At 48.8% G+C, this 22,141-nt stretch overlaps 1 protein-coding gene across 1 annotated transcript in view; it reads right to left on the bottom strand.

The window, feature by feature from the left end:
- LOC123742542 (mastermind-like protein 3) overlaps window positions 1-22,141 on the bottom strand; it is a 247,543-nt gene that overhangs the window by 157,897 nt on the left and 67,505 nt on the right. Inside the window, exons 2-3 of the mRNA XM_082974052.1 lie at window positions 14,980-15,729; window positions 12,472-13,443 (exon numbers count right to left, since the gene is read on the bottom strand). Coding sequence (XP_082830178.1) covers window positions 12,472-13,443; window positions 14,980-15,729 — 1,722 coding nt within the window. The remainder of the gene's footprint in view (window positions 1-12,471; window positions 13,444-14,979; window positions 15,730-22,141) is intronic.

Below are 22,141 nucleotides of genomic sequence, written 5' to 3'. Positions count from 1 at the left end.
CTATGTACTGGCAGTATATACAGTGCATTATGGTCTATGTACTGGCTGTAGACACAGTGCATTATGGTCTATGTACTGGCAGTATTTACAGTGCATGATGGTCTATGTACTGGCAGTATTTACAGTGCAGAATGGTCTATGTACTGGCAGTATATACAGTGCAGAATGGTCTATGTACTGGCAGTATATACAGTGCATGATGGTCTATGTACTGGCAGTATATACAGTGCATGATGGTCTATGTACTGGCAGTATATACAGTGCATTATGGTCTATGTACTGGCAGTATATACAGTGCAGAATGGTCTATGTACTGGCAGTATATACAGTGCAGAATGGTCTATGTACTGGCAGTATATACAGTGCATTCGGAAAGTATTCAGACCCTTTGACCTTTTCCACATTTTGTTACCTTACAGCTTTATTCTAAAATTGATTAAATTAATGTTTTTCTCAGCACACAACACCCCATAATGACATCACAATACCCCATGACATCACAATACCCCATAATGACATCACAACACCCCATAATGACAAATTGAAAACAGGGTTTTAGAAAGCTTTGCATATGTGTTCAAAATAAAAAACAGAAATACCGTATTTACATAAGTATTCAGACCCTTTGCTATGAGACTCGAAATTGAGCTCAGGTGCATCCTGTTTCCATTGATCATCCTTGAGATGTTTCTACAACTTGATTGGAGTCCATCTGCATTAAATTCAATTGATTGGATGTGATTTGGAAAGGCACACACCTGTCTATATAAGGTCCCACAGTTGAAAGTGCATGTCAGAGCAAAAACCAAGCCATGAGGTCAAAGGAATTGTCCTTGAGCTCTGAGACAGGATTGTGTTGAGGCACAGATCTGGGGAAGGGTATCTAAACATTTCTGCAGAATGGAAGGTCCCCAAGAACACAGTGGCCTCAATCATTCTTAAATGGAAGAAGTTTGGAACCACCAAGACTCTTCCCAGAACTGGCTGCCCGGCCAACTTGAGCAATCGGGGGAGAAGGGCCTTGGTCAGGGAGGTGAATAAGAACCCGATGGTCACTCTGACAGAGCTCCAGAGTTCCTCTGTGGAGTTGGGAGAACCTTCCAGATGGACAACCATCTCTGCACCAATTAGGCCTTCATGGTAGAGTGGCCAGATGGAAGCCACTCCTCAGTACATGACACACAACAGCCCGCTTGGAGTTTGCCAAAAGGCACCTAAAGGACTCACAGACCATGAGCAACAAGAATCTCTGGTCTGATGAAACCAAGATTGTATTCTTTGACCTGAATGCCAAACGTCACGTCTGGAGGAAACCTGGCACCATCCCTACGGTGAAGCATGGTGGTGGCTGCATCATGCTGTGGGGATGTTTTTCAGCGACAGGGACTGGGAGACTAGTCAGGATCGAGGCAAATATGAACAGAGAAAAGTACAGAGATCCTTAATGAAAACCTGCTCCAGAGCGCTCAGCACCTCAGACTGGGGCAAAGGTTAACTTCGGGGACAAGTCTCTAAATGTCCTTGAGCTGCCCAGCCAGAGCCCGGACATAAACCTGATCGAACATCTCTGGAGAGTCCTGAAAATAGCTGTGTAGCATCACTCCCCATCCAACCTGACAGAACCTGAGAGGATCTGCAGAGAAGAATGGGAGAAACTCCCCAATACAGGTGTGCCAAGCTGGTAGCGTCATACCCAAGAAGACTCAAGGCTGTAATCACTGCCAAAGGTGCTTCAACAAAGTACTGAGTTAAGACTTTGAATACTTATCTAAACATAATTTTTTAAATACATTTGCAACAACAACCAAAAAATTCAACCTGTTTATTATCATTATGGGATATTGTGTGTAGACTGATGAGGGAAAATAACAGTTTGATCCATGTTAGAAATAGGCTGTAACGGAGCAAAATGTGGAACAAGTCAAGGGGTCTGAATACATTCCGAATGCACTGAACCTCACGTCCTTTATAGACTAACTGCCATAACTCCCCCTCTGTCTCCTGTATCCCTGGGATCTCAATTCAAACACCTTTATTGGCATGGGAAACATACGCTCACACTGCCAAAGCAAGTGAAAGAGATAATAAACTCACTAAATAGCCAAAGGAATACAGACATTTCAAATGTCATATTATGTGTTATAATGATTTACAAATAGTTCAAGTACAAAAGGGAAAATAAATAAGCATAAATATGGGTTGTATTTATAATGGTGTTTGTTCTTCACTGGTTGACCTTCTCTTGTGGCAACAGGTCACACATCTTGCTGCTGTGATGGAACACTGTGGTATTTCACCCAGTAGATATGGGAGTTTATCAAAATTGGATTTGTTTTCGAATTCTTTATGGATCTGTGTAATCTGAGGGAAATATGTGTCTCTAATATGGTCATACATTGGGCAGGAGGTTAGGAAGTACAGCTCAGTTTCCACCTCATTTTGGGGGCAGTGTGCACATAGCCTGTCTTCTCTTGAGAGCCAGGTCTGCCTACGGCGGTCTTTCTCAATAGCAAGGCTATGCTCACTGAGTCTGTATCAAAGCTTTCCTTAATTTTGGGTCTCTCTAACCATCCCTCTCTCTATCCCTCCCTCCCTCCATTCCCTCAGTATCAGGTACATGGTAGCAGGATTAGGTTTCTTTAAGAGTGGATTAACCGTGTTCAAGGCGTTGGAGGCAAATTGCTCAGAGAAAAAGAATCTCTCTACAAAAAAGTCAAATTCTAGCCCTAATCCTCAAAGCTCTGCAGCCGTCTCTGTCTCTCCCTCTCCCTCTCTCTCTCTCTCTCTTCTGTCTCTACTCTCTTTTTTTCACTCTCTATATCATTGGTGTGTGTGTGCGCGTCTTTCTCCCTCCCCCTTTCTCCCGGTGTCTTGCCTCTCCTGACTTCCTGTCCGTCCTTGTGTGTAGTTCAGTGTAGATAAGAGGACCTAGAGAGAGTCTAACTGTCAGCCACTACATAAGTATTAATGGTGTCAGTATTGATAGTGGATTGACGCAAACATATTATAAACTTCACTAACACCCCAGTCATATTATCAGACCACCCCAGTCATATTATCAGACCACTATCACCCCAGTCATATTATCAGACCACCCCAGTCATATTATCAGACCACTATCACCCCAGTCATATTATCAGACCACCCCAGTCATATTATCAGACCACTATCACCCCAGTCATATTATCAGACCACCCCAGTCATATTATCAGACCACTATCACCCCAGTCATATTATCAGACCACCCCAGTCATATTATCAGACCACTATCACCCCAGTCATATTATCAGACCACCCCAGTCATATTATCAGACCACCCCAGTCATATTATCAGACCACCCCAGTCATATTATCAGACCACCCCAGTCATATTATCAGACCACCCCAGTCATATTATCAGACCACCCCAGTCATATGATCAGACCACCCCAGTCATATGATCAGACCACCCCAGTCATATTATCAGACCACCCCAGTCATATTATCAGACCACCCCAGTCATATTATCAGACCACCCCAGTCATATTATCAGACCACCCCAGTCATATTATCAGACCACCCCAGTCATATTATCAGACCACCCCAGTCATATTATCAGACCACCCCAGTCATATTATCAGACCACCCCAGTCATATTATCAGACCACCCCAGTCATATTATCAGACCACTATCACCCCAGTCATATTATCAGACCACCCCAGTCATATTATCAGACCACTATCACCCCAGTCATATTATCAGACCACCCCAGTCATATTATCAGACCACCCCGTCATCAGCCCCCAGTCATATTATCAGACCACCCCAGTCATATTATCAGACCACCCCAGTCATATTATCAGACCACCCCAGTCATATTATCAGACCACCCCAGTCATATTATCAGACCACCCCAGTCATATTATCAGACCACCCCAGTCATATTATCAGACCACCCCAGTCATATGATCAGACCACCCCAGTCATATTATCAGACCACCCCAGTCATATTATCAGACCACCCCAGTCATATTATCAGACCACCCCAGTCATATTATCAGACCACCCCAGTCATATTATCAGACCACCCCAGTCATATTATCAGACCACCCCAGTCATATTATCAGACCACCCCGTCATTCCTACTGTCTGTTCTTACTTAAGACAGAGCCATGTGTTCCTGCTGTCAGCTATTTGCCTCATAGAATTATAGGAAAAGAGTACAACACACAGTTATCTTGAACAGGAACTGGAGCGCACCAGAACCCCATCTAGTCAGTGGACTCAGAGAGAGTGTCAGAGCAGATGGGGAGAGAAGGGGCACTTTGGGGACAGGGGTGAGGTCACATCTGTGCCTTCCCATATTCGACCAAGACACACACACACCCTCTCCCTCTCTCTCTACCCCCTGCCTCTCTGGTCTTGAAGCTTCCCATTGATTCTGGCTGCTAGGTGCTGTGGGCCATGGTGTCCATGGCAACCTGGAGCAGGCTGAGGCGGCCAAACTTTGAGCTGGCATGAGGTGTGAGTGGCAGAGGAATGTGTGTGTGTGTGTGTGTGTGTGTGTGTGTGTGTGTGTGTGTGTGTGTGTGTGTGTGTGTGTGTGTGTGTGTGTGTGTGTGTGTGTGTGTGTGTGTGTGTGGTGTGTGGTGTGTGTGTGTGTGTGTGTGTGGTGTGTGTGTGTGTGTGTGTGTGTGTGTGTGTGTGTGTGTGTGTGTGAGCCTGGCAGGTGCTGGCTGGGGCGACACCAGTCTATTTAGTATGCAGGGATCTCACTGTGCTGTGGCTCTCCTCTCCCCTCCTTCTCTCCTCTCCTTTCCCCTCCTTCTCTCCTCTCCTTCTCTCCTCTCCTCTCCTTCTCTCCTCTCCCCTCCTTCTCTCCTCTCCCCTCCTTCTCTCCTCTACCCCCCCTCTCCACTACCCTCCTGTCTGGCCCAGACACAGAATAAGAATGATTTGCCCCCCCAGACACAAACACTACCGCACGCAGACACACACACACACACACACACACACACACACACACACACACACACACACACACACACACACACACACACACACACACCCCCCCCCCCCCCCCCCCCCCTGTTGCGAAACACCCTTGCACACACTCACAAAAGCAATCTTTGAAGAATGCGTCTTCCAGACAGGAAAATGGAGCTCATTCCCACCACTTATCACCTGATGTCAGTTAATACCGGTAGGTAGCCCAGTGGCTAAGGAGTGGATCAACAATGGTCCACCACCCAAAAGACATCCAGCCAACTTGACACAACTGTGGGAAGCATTGTAGTCAACATGGACCAGCATCCCTGTGGAACGCTATTGATACCTTGTAGAGTCCATGTCCTGACGAATTGAGGCTGTTCTGAGGACAACTCAATATTAGGAAGTTGTTCTTAATGTTTTGTACACTCAGTGTATTTCATCTAGAATATAAGGAGTCCTGTGTGGCTCAGTTGGTAGAGCACGGCACTGACAACACCAGGGTTCTGGGTTCCATTCCCACGGGGGACCAGTAACAATGAAAATGGATGCACTCACTACTGTAAGAGTGACTAAATGGCTAAATGGCTAAATAATTAAATGGCTAAATAATTAAATGGCTAAATGATTAAATGGCTAAATGGCTAAATAATGAAATGGCTAAATGATTAAATGGCTAAATTATTAAATGGCTAAATGATTAAATGGCTAAATAATTAAATGGCTAAATGGCTAAATAATGAAATGGCTAAATGATTAAATGGCTAAATGATTAAATGGCTAAATGACTAAATGGCTAAATTATTAAATGGCTAAATTATTAAATGGCTAAATTATTAAATGGCTAAATTATTAAATGGCTAAATAATGAAATGGCTAAATGATTAAATGGCTAAATGATTAAATGGCTAAATGACTAAATGGCTAAATGACTAAATGGCTAAATGACTAAATGGCTAAATTATTAAATGGCTAAATGACGAAATGGCTAAATGACTAAATAATTAAATGGCTAAATTATTAAATGGCTAAATGGCTAAATGGCTAAATAATTAAATGGCTAAATATAAAGGGTGTAATATGGAGACAATGTTACTGTACAATACAGCCACCATGTCATCTGTAATAACAGCCTCCCTACTACTATATAATAACAGCCTGTTGTTGAGCGGAGTATCGACCCTCCATTAACACCCCCCGAGGTGTGTGGAGATGGTTTGTCTCAGTGTGTTTTCTCTGGCACCGCCGGAGCAAACCAAACACATTTAACGGGGGAGTTGCGGGGGGGGGGGGAGCCCAGCAATCACTTTCCCTCCCACTGCTCCCTGCAGCTGCAGTTGGATTTGTTGGTGTGTGTTGATCTTGTATTGATCAGGTTTAGTGGAGTAGAACGAATACTAAGCACAGGGGAGCAAGGCTGGTTAAAGAGATGGAGGGAAGAGAGGAGAGGAGGAGTAGGGCTGGTTAAAGAGATGGAGGGAAGAGAGGAGAGGAGGAGTAGGGCTGGTTAAAGAGATGGAGGGAAGAGAGGAGAGGAGGAGTAGGGCTGGTTAAAGAGATGGAGGGAAGAGAGGAGAGGAGGAGTAGGGCTGGTTAAAGAGATGGAGGGAAGAGAGGAGAGGAGGAGTAGGGCTGGTTAAAGAGATGGAGGGAAGAGAGGAGAGGAGGAGTAGGGCTGGTTAAAGAGATGGAGGGAAGAGAGGAGAGGAGGAGTAGGGCTGGTTAAAGAGATGGAGGGAAGAGAGGAGAGGAGGAGTAGGGCTGGTTAAAGAGATGGAGGGAAGAGAGGAGAGGAGGAGTAGGGCTGGTTAAAGAGATGGAGGGAAGAGAGGAGAGGAGGAGTAGGGCTGGTTAAAGAGATGGAGGGAAGAGAGGAGAGGAGGAGTAGGGCTGGTTAAAGAGATGGAGGGAAGAGAGGAGAGGAGGAGTAGGGCTGGTTAAAGAGATGGAGGGAAGAGAGAACAGGAGGAAAAAGAAGAGAGGAGAAGAGAGGAGCAGAGTTAAAACAGGAGGAAGGAGAAGAGTAAAGAAGAGGGGGAAGAGAACGAGGGGTAAAGAAAGGAGCGCTAGAAGAGAGGAGAGGAATGAGGAGAGAGACAGTTAGTCTGGTGTCAGTGTTAGCAGGAAGCCAGTGCAGCAGAGAACATGACGGAACACAGCCTTCTCCTGCCTACCCCCTCCTCCTCCTCTCCCTCCTCCCTCGTTCTCCTCTGAGGCTCTCAACAGGATCTGAGAGCAGCTCAGCTCAAGCCCTGACACGTGTGGGGAGAGAGAGAACGAGAGAGAGAGCACCAAGGAGGAGGGGGGAGAGAGGCAAACGGAGATGGAGAGAGAAAGAGAGGGAGAGAGTAAGGAGATAATAAGGAGAGAGAGGGGGAGGGAGAGAGAGAGGGGGGAGGGAGAGAGAGAGGGGAAGGGAAAGTAATATCCAGCTCTTGTAGATAACGAGAGTAGGGGGGAGGGGAGAGAAGCAGAGCGATGGGGTGATCTCTTTCTCTCAGTCTGCCTTTTTTCCCACCTCTCTCTAGTGAAGGTGGCGTGTGTGTGTGTGTGTGTGTGTGTCTAACTCCGGCTCTGGATGAGGGCAGGAGGAGGTGAGCTCGGAGAGGGGGATAACAAAAGAGAGGGATGAAGAGGGAGGAGAGGAGAGACTGATGGGTGAAAGAGACCTCACCACAGAGAGAGAAAGAGAGAGCAAGAGGTAGGAAGAGGGGCAGGAAGGGGGGCTGGTGTGTGCCTGTGGGTGTTTGACCGTGTGTGTGTCTGTTTGTTTGCAGTGTGTGTGTGTGTGTGTGTGTGTGTGTGTGTGTGTGAGAGGGGGCCGTGTGCCGTGACTCACAGGGCTATTAGCACTAGCAGTGGCAGCAGTACCGCCTGCAGTCACCATGTGGGGTTCAGCCACACACACACACACACACACACACACACACACACACACACACACACACACACACACACACACACACACACACACACACACACACACACACACACACACACACACACACACACACACACACACACACACACACACACACACACACACACACACACCACACACACACACACACACACACACACACACACACACCCCTCGCTCCCATTTAATTGGATGACACCAGCTCTGCAGAGATCTCCACACCTGTCAATCTCATTTCCACCAATCATTATTCAGATCACAGCCTAAGAGACCCGCCCACGCACATTTAGCTTGCTTCGCCCAGCCCAACCCCCCCCCACACACACACACACACACACACACACACACACACACCATATCTCTCTCTAACCCCCACCTAGCCGCTTCCACGGCGACAGCCTGCCAGCCAGGCACCACCGCGACGGTAACCGTGCCGCCGACAGAGCATAAATTAGCGTCATGGTGATATGCAAAGCGAGGGAGCCGACGACAATTAAAGCTTGACTAACGAGCTTTTGAAGAGCCAGGCTGAAGTCTCTCTAAACAGCTGCTAACAGGATTAGCTTACACACACACACACACACAGGGATACACTGCACAAACACACCATACACACGCGGAGAAAGAGGGGTCTAACCCAGCCACCTGTGAGACAACACACACACCAGCGTCTACCCAGGGATATACACAGTGGTATTATTACCCCTCCTGCAACACACACACACCAGCGTCTACCCAGGGATATACACAGTGGCGCTGTGGGGGATAAACAGTGGTATTATTACCCCTCCTGCAACACACACACACACACACACACACACACACACACACACACACACACACACACACACACACACACACACACACACACACACACACACACACACACACACACACACACACACACACACACACACACACACACACACACACACACACACACACACACACACACACACACAAACAGGGTTTTAACCCAGACACCTGTGAGATGACAGTGCTAATATTACCCCTCCTGCATAAAACACACACACACACACACACCATCAAAGACAGCATACACACGGCTTTACCCAGGGGGCCGTGGGAGGAGATAAACACTGCCAACATCAACCCCTCCCGACACACAAACATATTTATTTTCCATTTGAGTCAGTCCGATAAGCCCTGTGCTGTTTGATAGACCGTCTGGATCAGTAGAAATCATTAAAGCCCTGTTTTATTTGAAGGGTCAAGTGGAACAAAATATGTAAAAAGACACAGCAATATGAATAACAGGTAGGTAGTCTTCACACCTTTCTGTTCCCCCTCCCAATCCTCCCTTTCCTTCTGCTTCTTTCTGTCTCCTCTGTCTTTCACATCCTCTCCTTCCCTCGCTCATCTCTCTCCTCCTCCTGTCATAAATCTCTCTCCTTTTCCTTCCCTTCTCTTTCTTGCTCTTTGCTTCTTTAGTCCACATCCACTCTTTCTCCCATTCTCCTGTTTTTCTTCATATAAATCTCTCTCTCAGTCTCTTTCTCTTTCGGTCCCTCTCTCCTTCCTCTCTCTCAGTTTCTCTCCCGCTCTTTCCTCGGGCGGCAGCCGCAAAGCCCTCATTTTAATAAATCGTCTTGTTTATTGGTGCTGAGTGCTGGTGGCATAGGGGGAAGAGAGAGAAGAGAGGGAACGAGGGGGAAGAGGGTGACTGTAGGCATATCATGAACAAGAGAGAAACGAGAGAGAAGGGGTTACAGACTGGGAGAGTGTCTGTAAAGGGAAAGAGAGAGAGGGAGTGTGTCTGTTTAAAGGGAAAGAGAGAGAGGGAGTGTGTCTGTAAAGGGAAAGAGAGAGAGGGAGTGTGTCTGTGTAAAGGGAAAGAGAGAGAGGGAGTGTGTCTGTTTAAAGGGAAAGAGAGAGAGGGAGTGTGTCTGTTTAAAGGGAAAGAGAGAGAGGGAGTGTGTCTGTTTAAAGGGAAAGAGAGAGAGGGAGTGTGTCTGTTTAAAGGGAAAGAGAGAGAGGGAGTGTGTCTGTTTAAAGGGAAAGAGAGAGAGGGAGTGTGTCTGTTTAAAGGGAAAGAGAGAGAGGGAGTGTGTCTGTTTAAAGGGAAAGAGAGAGAGGGAGTGTGTCTGTAAAGGGAAAGAGAGAGAGGGAGTGTGTCTGTTTAAAGGGAAAGAGAGAGAGGGAGTGTGTCTGTTTAAAGGGAAAGAGAGAGAGGGAGTGTGTCTGTTTAAAGGGAAAGAGAGAGAGGGAGTGTGTCTGTTTAAAGGGAAAGAGAGAGAGGGAGTGTGTCTGTTTAAAGGGAAAGAGAGAGAGGGAGTGTGTCTGTAAAGGGAAAGAGAGAGAGGGAGTGTGTTTGTTTAAAGGGAAAGAGAGAGAGGGAGTGTGTCTGTTTAAAGGGAAAGAGAGAGAGAGGGAGTGTGTCTGTTTAAAGGGAAAGAGAGAGAGGGAGTGTGTCTGTTTAAAGGGAAAGAGAGAGAGGGAGTGTGTCTGTTTAAAGGGAAAGAGAGAGAGGGAGTGTGTCTGTTTAAAGGGAAAGAGAGAGAGGGAGTGTGTCTGTTTAAAGGGAAAGAGAGAGAGGGAGTGTGTCTGTTTAAAGGGAAAGAGAGAGAGAGGGAGTGTGTCTGTTTAAAGGGAAAGAGAGAGAGGGAGTGTGTCTGTTTAAAGGGAAAGAGAGAGAGGGAGTGTGTCTGTTTAAAGGGAAAGAGAGAGAGGGAGTGTGTCTGTTTAAAGGGAAAGAGAGAGAGGGAGTGTGTCTGTTTAAAGGGAAAGAGAGAGAGGGAGAAGCAGAGGGTGTACACACACCTCCATCTCTAATGACAGTAATTCACTGGTCATGAGCTAATGGGTTTATCCCCTCCTCTTAAAGGGCCAGCGCCACGTTTAACTGCCGCTCGCCTCCCCTCCACTCGATAACACACACACACTCCACTCGATAACACACTGAAGCACACACTCCTTCTGAAGCACACACACACACCGTTTAGCTAACACAAACACAAAGACTTCCACTCAGACAGTCACTTTGCATTCAACATAGTATTAGCTAGCATTAGCATTTAGCAAGCTACCCAACCCTTAATCTTAACCACTAGCTACTAACTACACGGTAGCTCAATGGCTAGCTCGATAACTGAGGTTGGTTTAGCGCCTTATCATTATCAAGCTGTGATGGATTGCCACCCTATTGAGTAGCCAGCTGCTACGCTAACCACTAGGCTAGGTTGGCAAAACAAATAGCCCCAGCTAGCCGCTATCCTAGTAGTGAGAGAGGTACTTCAATCTGAGCTCGACTGTGACGGATGGGGATATGAAGTACGGATTCGTTAAGCCTCATGTTAGCGCCCTAAATGACCAACCGATAGACTATCAGGGAGGGAGGAGAGGAAGAGGAGGGAGGAGAGAGGGAGAAGAAGAGAAGGAGGCTGCTGCTTGTGGTGCAAAGGCATCAATACCTTTCACCATTTTCCTGCCAGTACTACTGTAGCTTGTTACTGGGGCAACCGCCCGTCCGGCGCCATTTTGTCTTGCCCCGCCGCCACCGCTGCACCTTGTAGGAGTTTTATAAATCAAGTTTCTAGAATCAGAATGTTTCCAGGACGCTCATTTTTAAAACTGGATTCCTGACTGAAAAATGTAAACTACTGTTTGGTTCTATACGCAGTTATAGTAGACAGAGGAGAGAGAGACAGACAGAGGAGAGAGAGACAGACAGAGGAGAGAGAGACAGACAGAGGAGAGACAGACAGACAGACAGAGGACAGACAGAGGAGCGAGACAGACAGAGGAGAGGAGAGAGACAGACAGACAGAGGAGAGAGACAGACAGACAGAGGAGAGAGACAGACAGACAGAGGAGAGAGACAGACAGACAGAGGAGAGAGACAGACAGAGGAGAGACAGACAGAGGAGAGACAGACAGACAGAGGAGAGAGACAGACAGACAGAGGAGAGAGACAGACAGACAGAGGAGAGACAGACAGACAGAGGAGAGACAGACAGAGGAGAGACAGACAGAGGAGAGACAGACAGAGGAGAGACAGACAGAGGAGAGACAGACAGAGGAGAGACAGACAGAGGAGAGACAGACAGAGGAGAGACAGACAGAGAGATCAGTTTTCATCAGAACACTAGCTCTCCTCTCTCAAGGACAAACAATAAGCAGAAAGAAGTGTTTAGGCCTTGTGCTGAGAGCATCGCCGTCTGTGATGCCTGTCTGAACATTGCAAATGGGACTTCCATTTCTAAATCCACACTGTAGAATGCACCATTACAGAAACAAACACAACCAAAATGGACACTAGTTTCACCAATATAGCATTGTACAAAGCACAACCAGAAGACAAGACGGCTCGCGTTCTGCACGACACAGTAATCACCACTTATTCACACTGTAAAAAGTTGTCCCGAAAAACAACCAGAGCCATAATGGTGCTCCAACTCAATACTGTAAAAAGATCTACACAAAGCCATTCTCCAGAATCACCAATCCCACACAGTAAAAAGCACCACACAAACTAAACCAGAGCCAAAATGGTTTTCTGCTCCAGTTTCACCAATTCCACATTACAAAGCCTGCAACAGATCCAAAATGGCATCCGTCCTACCTGTCCGTGGGGCTGCATGGCGCTGTAGGGCATGCTCTGGTTCAGCACCTTCTGCTTCATCAGCAGCATCCTCTTCTGCTCCTCGCTGAGGTGAGCCGTCTGGCCCGGGATTGGTCCCTGGGTCTGACCCGGCCCCGCCCCCTGTACCCCTCCCTGCTGCATGTATGGGGGCATCATGGGGTTCTTGACCTGTGACCCCATGGGCGGGGTCATCCTCTGCCCCATGTGATCGACCCCCATGGTGCTGAAGTGACTCAGCGGCTTGGTGTTGTTGTAGGACAACATGGCTGCCGTGTGCTGCTGTTGTAGTTGCTGTTGTTGTTGTTTAGAGAGGGTGTTCTGTTGGGCGCCCATGTTGTTTGTCTGTTGTTGTTGACTTATCATGCCCATGTGGTTGTGGGGGTTCTGAGGGAGGTAGTTGTTCATGGGAGCTTTGGGGCCGTTGCTTGAGGTCATCCCAGCCACCAGGGGGCCCTGTGGGCCAGGGTTGAAGGCTTGAGGTGGGTACATCATTGGGCTGTTGGGCTTGTCCTGTTGGTTGAAAGGACCAGAGGCGTAGGGGCTGGTTGGAGCGCCGGCAGGGGACCAGTTAGCCTGCTGCTGCTGCTGCTGCTGCTGCTGTTGTTTCTGCTGCTGCATTAGCTTAGCGCGCTGCTGTGCCGCCATCGCTTTGAGTTGCTCAGCAGGCGACAGGTCAGAGGTCACCGGGCCAGGCCCGGTGGGGACTCCAGGGCCATTAGATCCTGTACCTGCCTGGCCCACACCTTGGCCTGTGTTCATCATAAATCCGTTCCCTGGTCTGGGTCCGGACTGCGTCTGGGCCTGGGTGGGTGTCTGTGGCGACCGGGCCACACAGTTGGGGAGAGGGGAGCCTGAGGCCATGGCGACCTGTGGGGACTGCTGCAAAGGCTGCTGGGGCGGTGTTCCGTTGGCGGCGGTGGCAAACTGAGGGCCCGAAGATGACGGCCGGACCTGGGGAGAGGAATCATTACATTACAGAAAACAGCTACATTTCATATCCCAGAATAACATGGACAACGTACTGTAATCACAAGCAGTAGAGGCACAATCACATTTCAATCACATCATATTCAAACAAGACCACAACCACTGTCTTTCTATCACATCTATTCTGACGGAACTTATGGGTCCTTCAGGCAAATTTGTTCAGCATGAGGAAAGACACCTACATACAAAGTTTCAAGTCTCACGTTCAAATGAGCGGCGAATATGATGATTTAAGTGAGACTGCTTATAACAGCGCCACCTATGGGCCACTCGGTGACATTATTTCAGACCAAGTTATTTTTAAGAATGTAAATATAACAATTGGTATCATTTGACAGCCAGTATTTAAGTAATAGCAACGTTAAGAGAATGGAACAATCACATGCTTTACTATTGAACTATTGAAAACCATCTACAACCAAAAACAGCATAACAACATGTGAAGTTATATGGGGTAGAGTCTCACATTAGGAAAAAAGAAGCAATAAAACTTCTTTAGACTAGTTGAGTTTCTGAAGCATCAACATTTGTGGGTTCGATTACAAGGTCAAAATGACCAGAAAAAAATAACTTTCTTCTTAAACTCGTCAGTCTATTCTTGTTCTGAGGAATGAAGGCTATTCCATGTGAGAAATTGCCAAGAAACTGAAAATCTCGTACAACGCTGTGTACTACTCCCTTCACAGAACAGCACAAACTGTCTCTAACCAGAATAGGAAGAGATGTGGGAGGCCCCGGTGCACAACTGAGCAAGAGGACAAGTACATTAGAGTGTCTAGTTTGAGAAACAGACGCCTCACAAGTCCTCAACTGGCAGCTTCCTTAAATAGTACCTGCAAAACACCAGTCTCAATGTCAACAGTGAAGAGGCGACTCCGGGATGCTGGTCTTCTAGGCAGAGTTCCAGTGTTATTTTGCCCATCTTAATATTTTATATTTTACTGGCCTGTCTGAGATATGGCTTTTTCTTGAAACTCTGCCTAGAAGGCCAGTATCCCGGAGTAGCCTCTTCACTGTTGACGGTTAGACTGGTGCTTTGCGGGTACTACTTAATGAAGCAGAAGAGAGAGTGGATGAGAGAGTGGAGGAGAGAGAGGAGGAGAGAGAGAACAGGAGGAGTAGGGCTGGTTAAAGAGATGGAGGGAAGAGAGGAGAGGAGGAGTAGGGCTGGTTAAAGAGATGGAGGGAAGAGAGGAGAGGAGGAGTAGGGCTGGTTAAAGAGATGGAGGGAAGAGAGGAGAGGAGCTGCTACAGAGAGCAAGAGAGCGCGAGAGAGAGAGCGCGAGAGAGAGAGCGCGAGAGAGAGAGCGCGAGAGAGAGACACAGACAGACAGACAGACAGACAGACAGACAGACAGACAGACAGACAGACAGACAGACAGACAGACAGACAGACAGACAGACAGACAGACAGACAGACAGACAGACAGAGCGAGAGAGAGCAACACTAAAAAACAATAGGTTTGCTATTAACCCCTAATAAACCAAATCAAAAGGTACCTGTGGGGAACCCATGGGGACTTGTGACGCCCCCTGCGCTTGGTTCGTCGGTTGATGAGCCACTGTGCCCATAGGAGGCGGGTCCTGCGGTACCGGGGTCTGATTGGCCGGCCTGGTAAACTCTGCCTCCTTCTTCTCCTCAAAGTCTTCATTGAAGAGGTCCTGCATGTCGTCCTCCGGCACCGTATTGGCCAGCTCATCAATCAGCTCCTGCCACTCCTGGTCATTCAGGTTGATGTCCGAAAACAGCTTGTTCTGATTGGACAAGGACGTATCCGACGACTCAATCCCTCCCCCGTCGTCGAGCGGCTCCTGTTTGAGGTCTTTGAGGAGTCCGAAGCCATCCTCGAGGTCTAAGGAACCGTTGAGCTTGATGTTGGGGAGATCGCCGTTGAGCTTGACATCACCCGGGCGACCTGAGCCCAAGCCGCTGCCAGCGTGGTTGCCATGGCTACCATTGCTGCCGGGACCGGAGTTACAGTTGTTGACATTGACGTTGTTGTTGTTTACGCTAGGGTTGTTGGCGTTCCCAGCGACTCCTAGTAAAGGTTTGATGTCCATCTGGTGGAGCGGGGAAATGGGGGGGACGTTGTTGGGGAGGCCCGTGAGAGAGTCCAGTCCGCCCAATCCTGATCCGTCTTTTCGTAATCTTTTGGTGGTCGGGGAATAGCTCCCGTCGCAGATCCCATTCTGGTCACCATTGAGGGGCGAGCGTGCGCTGTCCAGTTTCCTCTTCACTGTCTCCTGGAGCTGTGGGACAGGGAAACAGGTAAGTGTCAGAGGCCATTTTGGATCTGATGATCAGAAGATATGTTAGCATGTGAAAACAGAGACAGAGAGGCCATTTTAGATCTGATGATCAGAAGACATGTTAGCATGTGAAAACAGAGACAGAGAGGCCATTTTAGATCTGATGATCAGAAGATATGTTAGCATGTGAAAACAGAGACAGAGAGGCCATTTTAGATCTGATGATCAGAAGACATGTTAGCATGTGAAAACAGAGACAGAGAGGCCATTTTGGATCTGATGATCAGAAGATATGTTAGCAGGGGAAAACTTCCTGGGACAACACCTGTACCTGTATATTTCCCAAGTCAGAGCCTATTTAACTTCTCTAGGGTAGGGGGCAGTATTTTGACGTCCGGATGAAAGGCGTGCCCAAATTAAACTGCCTGCTACTCAGACTCAGAAGGTAGGATATGCAGTTTCTAAAACTGTTTGAATGATGTCTGTGAGTATAACAGAACTCATATGGCAGGCAAAACCCTGAGAAAAATCCAACCAGGAAGTGGGAAATCTGAGGCTTGTAGTTTTTTCAAGTGATTGCCTAACTAACACACAGTGACTTAAGGTTCCTTTTGCACTTCCTAAGGCTTCCACTAGATGTCAACAGTCTTTAGAAAGTTGTTTGAGGCTTCTATGGTGAACAGAGAGCGAACAAAGGAAGTTGGAAGTTGTTGACTCAGGAAAAGACATGAGTTCATTGGCGCGCATTCACATGAGAGATAGCTGTGTTCCATTACATTTTTCAAGACAATGGAATCGTCCGGTTGGAATATTATTGAAGTTATGTTAAAAAGGCCCTAAATATTGATTCTATACATCGTTTGACATGTTTCTACGAACATAAATATAACTTTTTTTGACTTTTCGTCTTGAAATTTTCAGCGCGCTTCCTACATTTGGAGTAGCTTACTGAACTCGCAAACAACAAGGTGGTATTTGAACAAAACAACATTTATTGTGGACCTGGGATTCCTAGGAGTGCCTTCTGATGAAGATCATCAAAGGTAAGTGAATATTTCTAATGCTATTTATGATTTTAGATGACTCCAAAATGGCGGGTATCTGTATTGCTTGATGTCTTTTTCTGAGCGCGTACTCAGATTATTGCAAAGTGAGCTTTCCCCGTGAAGCTTTTTTGAAATCTGTCACAGCGGTTGCATAAAGGAGATGTTTATCTGTAATTCTTTGAATAACAGTTTAATATTTTATCAACGTTTATGACGAGTATTTCAATAAATTGATGTGCTCATTCACCGGACGTTTTTGAAGGAAAAACATTTCTGAACATTACGGGCCAATGTAAAATGGTTTTTTGTTGATATAAATATGAACTTTATCGAGCAAAACATACATGTATTGTGTAACATGAAGTCCTATGAGTGCCATCTGATGAAGATCATCAAAGGTTATTGCTTAATTTTAGCTGTATTTTTGGTTTTTGTGACGCCTGTCCTTGCTTGGAAAATGGCTGTGTGGCTTTTCTTGTTTAGGTGGTGACCTAACATAATCGAATGTTTTGCTTTCGCCGTAAAGCCTTTTTGAAATCGGACAATGTGGTTGGGTTAACAAGAGTCTTATCTATAAAATGGTGTATAATACTTGTATGTGTGAGAAATTTGAATTATGAGATTTTTGTTGTTTTGAATTTGGCGCCCTGCTATTTCACTGGCTGTTGAATAGTGTGTCCCGCAGGTGGGACGGTAACATCCCATATACCCCAGAGAGGTTAACACATTTCAATGGCACTCACACACTTTACATTACATTCAAATTAACTTCAAATCACACGTTAGCTCTGAAATGTCTCTTATCGGCGAATGAGGTTATGGTTAAGTCCAGATAAATAAAGGAAAACATATTTCTTCATAACTGTTTGCTGAGTTAGACATTGAGAGAAAAGGCGAGAGAGAGAGACAGAGAGAGACAGAGACAGAGAGAGAGACCGAGAGCGAGAGACAGAGCGAGAGACAGAGCGAGAGACAGAGCGAGAGACAGAGAAAGAGAGAGCGAGAGACAGAGAGAGCGAGAGACAGAGAGAGCGAGAGACAGAGCGAGAGAGAGCGAGAGAGAGGGTGCAACGCTAAACCTCTATTAGCAATCACAGCAGGCTCATTTAAGGCCGTTTTCTGAGAAAAGGGGAGAGATCAGAGGAGTGTGCTTTAGTGTTTCCCCTTTCATTATCATAATCAACTGGCAGACAGAAGGAGAGATACAGAGAGAGAGAGAGAGAGAGAGAGAGAGAGAGAGAGAGAGAGAGAGAGACAGACAGAGAGACAGAGAGAGAGAGAGAGAGAGAGAGACAGAGAGAGAGACAGAGAGAGAGAGAGAGAGAGAGAGAGACAGAGAGAGAGACAGAGAGAGAGAGAGAGAGAGGGACGTGTATGATATACAGTAAGCCAGTATGGTTAGAACAGTGGTCATTGGTGAGATGATGGGTATCATGATAACCCAGAGATGGCACTAGAAGGTCTCCTATCTATAATACAGGTGTATTGTCAGTGCCTAGTTAGGATGTCATGACCTGTAAACATGTCTTACTACTGAGGAAAGTCTCATATCTAGCAGTGGCTAAAATGGAGTGGACAAGGGTACGGGTCAGGAGGAACTGTTACGGTATAAAATACATTAGATAGAAGAGTCAAAGTAGTACGCTGAAAAACACAGCCCCTCCACACAGAGAGATGTGGTGGGACAACAACATCTCTACACAGAGAGATGTGGTGGGACAACAACATCTCTACACAGAGAGATGTGGTGGGACAACAACATCTCTACACAGAGAGATGTGGTGGGACAACAACATCTCTACACAGAGAGAGAAGGGGGTGCTCCGCGGCGTCGCTCCTCTCTACACAGAGAGAGAAGGGGGTGCTCCGCGGCGTCGCTCCTCTCTAGACAGAGAGAGAAGGGGGTGCTCCGCGGCGTCGCTCCTCTCTAGACAGAGAGAGAAGGGGGTGCTCCGCGGCGTCGCTCCTCTCTACACAGAGAGAGAAGGGGGTGCTCCGCGGCGTCGCTCCTCTCTACACAGAGAGAGAAGGGGGTGCTCCGCGGCGTCGCTCCTCTCTACACAGAGAGAGAAGGGGGTGCTCCGCGGCGTCGCTCCTCTCTACACAGAGAGAGAAGGGGGTGCTCCGCGGCGTCGCTCCTCTCTACACAGAGAGAGAAGGGGGTGCTCCGCGGCGTCGCTCCTCTCTACACAGAGAGAGAAGGGGGTGCTCCGCGGCGTCGCTCCTCTCTACACAGAGAGAGAAGGGGGTGCTCCGCGGCGTCGCTCCTCTCTACACAGAGAGAGAAGGGGGTGCTCCGCGGCGTCGCTCCTCTCTACACAGAGAGAGAAGGGGGGTGCTCCGCGGCGTCGCTCCTCTCTAGACAGAGGGAGAAGGGGGTGCTCCGCGGCGTCGCTCCTCTCTAGACAGAGAGAGAAGGGGGTGCTCCGCGGCGTCGCTCCTCTCTAGACAGAGGGAGAAGGGGGTGCTCCGCGGAGTCGCTCCTCTCTAGACAGAGAGAGAAGGGGGTGCTCCGCGGCGTCGCTCCTCTCTAGACAGAGGGAGAAGGGGGTGCTCCGCGGCGTCGCTCCTCTCTAGACAGAGGGAGAAGGGGGTGCTCCGCGGCGTCGCTCCTCTCTAGACAGAGGGAGAAGGGGGTGCTCCGCGGCGTCGCTCCTCTCTAGACAGAGGGAGAAGGGGGTGCTCTGCGGCGTCGCTCCTCTCTAGACAGAGAGAGAAGGGGGTGCTCCGCGGCGTCGCTCCGCTCTAGACAGAGAGAGAAGGGGGTGCTCCGCGGCGTCGCTCCTCTCTAGACAGAGAGAGAAGGGGGTGCTCCGCGGCGTCGCTCCTCTCTAGACAGAGAGAGAAGGGGGTGCTCCGCGGCGTCGCTCCTCTCTAGACAGAGAGAGAAGGGGGTGCTCCGCGGCGTCGCTCCTCTCTAGACAGAGGGAGAAGGGGGTGCTCCGCGGCGTCGCTCCTCTCTAGACAGAGGGAGAAGGGGGTGCTCCGCGGCGTCGCTCCTCTCTAGACAGAGAGAGAATGGGGTGCTCCGCGGCGTCGCTCCTCTCTAGACAGAGAGAGAAGGGGGTGCTCCGCGGCGTCGCTCCTCTCTAGACAGAGAGAGAAGGGGGTGCTCCGCGGCGTCGCTCCTCTCTAGACAGAGGGAGAAGGGGGTGCTCCGCGGCGTCGCTCCTCTCTAGACAGAGGGAGAATGGGGTGCTCCGCGGCGTCGCTCCTCTCTAGACAGAGGGAGAAGGGGGTGCTCCGCGGCGTCGCTCCTCTCTAGACAGAGGGAGAAGGGGGTGCTCCGCGGCGTCGCTCCTCTCTAGACAGAGGGAGAAGGGGGTGCTCCGCGGCGTCGCTCCTCTCTAGACAGAGGGAGAAGGGGGTGCTCCGCGGCGTCGCTCCTCTCTAGACAGAGGGAGAATGGGGTGCTCCGCGGCGTCGCTCCTCTCTAGACAGAGGGAGAATGGGGTGCTCCGCGGCGTCGCTCCTCTCTAGACAGAGGGAGAATGGGGTGCTCCGCGGCGTCGCTCCTCTCTAGACAGAGGGAGAAGGGGGTGCTCCGCGGCGTCGCTCCTCTCTAGACAGAGGGAGAAGGGGGTGCTCCGCGGCGTCGCTCCTCTCTAGACAGAGGGAGAAGGGGGTGCTCCGCGGCGTCGCTCCTCTCTAGACAGAGGGAGAATGGGGTGCTCTGCGGCGTCGCTCCTCTCTAGACAGAGGGAGAATGGGGTGCTCTGCGGCGTCGCTCCTCTCTAGACAGAGGGAGAAGGGGGTGCTCTGCGGCGTCGCTCCTCTCTAGACAGAGGGAGAAGGGGGTGCTCTGCGGCGTCGCTCCTCTCTAGACAGAGGGAGAAGGGGGTGCTCTGCGGCGTCGCTCCTCTCTAGACAGAGGGAGAAGGGGGTGCTCTGCGGCGTCGCTCCTCTCTAGACAGAGGGAGAAGGGGGTGCTCTGCGGCGTCGCTCCTCTCTAGACAGCGTGTTAACGAACGACAGCGTGTTAACGAACGCATGTTAGCACTTAATCATTATCTGAGAGGAGAGAGGGGGGAGGTGGTGTATAGACGGAGGGAGAGAGAAACGAGGGGAAGAGGACATACACAAGAGAATAGGATGAGAGGGGGGGAGAGAGAGTGGAGGATATGAAAAGAGAGAAGGAGAAAGAGAGGAGAGGGAGAGAGGTTATGAAGAGAGAGAGAGGGAGAGAGTGGAGGATATGAAAAGAGAGAAGGAGAAAGAGAGGAGAGGGAGAGAGGTTATGAAGAGAGAGAGAGGGAGAGAGAATATGAAGAGCGAGAGAAGGAGAGAGTGGAGGAGAGAGGATATGAAGAGAGAGAGGAGGAGAGATGATATGAAGAGAGAGAGGAGGAGGAGAGAGGATATGAAGAGAGAGAGGAGGAGAGAGAGGAGGAGAGAGGATATGAAGAGAGAGGAGAGAAAGGAGGAGAGAGGATATGAAGAGAGAGGAGAGAAAGGAGGAGAGAGGTTATGAAGAGAGAGAGGAGGAGAGAGTGGAGGCGAGAGGATATGAAGAGAGAGGAGGAGAGAGAGGAGGAGAGAGGATATGAAGAGAGAGAGGAGAGAAAGGAGGAGAGAGGATATGAAGAGAGAGAGGAGAGAAAGGAGGAGAGAGGATATGAAGAGAGAGAGGAGAGAAAGGAGGAGAGAGGATATGAAGAGAGAGAGAAGGAGAGAGTGGAGGAGAGAGGATATGAAGAGAGAGAGGAGGAGAGAGAGGAGGGGAGAGGATATGAAGAGAGAGAGAAGGAGAGGATATGAAGAGAGAGAGAAGGAGAGAGTGGAGGAGAGAGGATATGAAGAGAGAGAAGAGGAGAGAGTGGAGGAGAGAGGATATGAAGAGAGAGAGGAGGAGAGAGGATATGAAGAGAGAGAGGAGGAGAGAGGATATGAAGAGAGAGAGGAGGATAGAGGATATGAAGAGAGAGAGGAGGAGAGAGGATATGAAGAGAGAGAGGAGGAGAGAGGATATGAAGAGAGAGAGGAGGAGAGAGGATATGAAGAGAGAGAGGAGGAGAGAGCGGAGGAGAGAGGATATGAAGAGAGAGCGGAGGAGAGAGGATATGAAGAGAGAGAGGAGGAGAGAGGATATGAAGAGAGAGAGGAGGAGAGAGGATATGAAGAGAGAGAGGAGGAGAGAGCGGAGGAGAGAGGATATGAAGAGAGAGAGGAGGAGAGAGCGGAGGAGAGAGGATATGAAGAGAGAGAGGAGGAGAGAGGATATGAAGAGAGAGAGGAGGAGAGAGGATATGAAGAGAGAGAGGAGGAGAGAGGATATGAAGAGAGAGAGGAGGATAGAGGATATGAAGAGAGAGAGGAGGAGAGAGGATATGAAGAGAGAGAGGAGGAGAGAGGATATGAAGAGAGAG

The sequence above is a fragment of the Salmo salar genome, chromosome 04 (assembly GCF_965601325.2).
Source record: "Salmo salar chromosome 04, fSalSal1, whole genome shotgun sequence".
Lineage (NCBI taxonomy): Eukaryota > Metazoa > Chordata > Actinopteri > Salmoniformes > Salmonidae > Salmo > Salmo salar.
The sequence above is the reverse complement of the archived record's forward strand: the minus strand, read 5'-3'. Positions and strand labels throughout refer to the sequence as shown.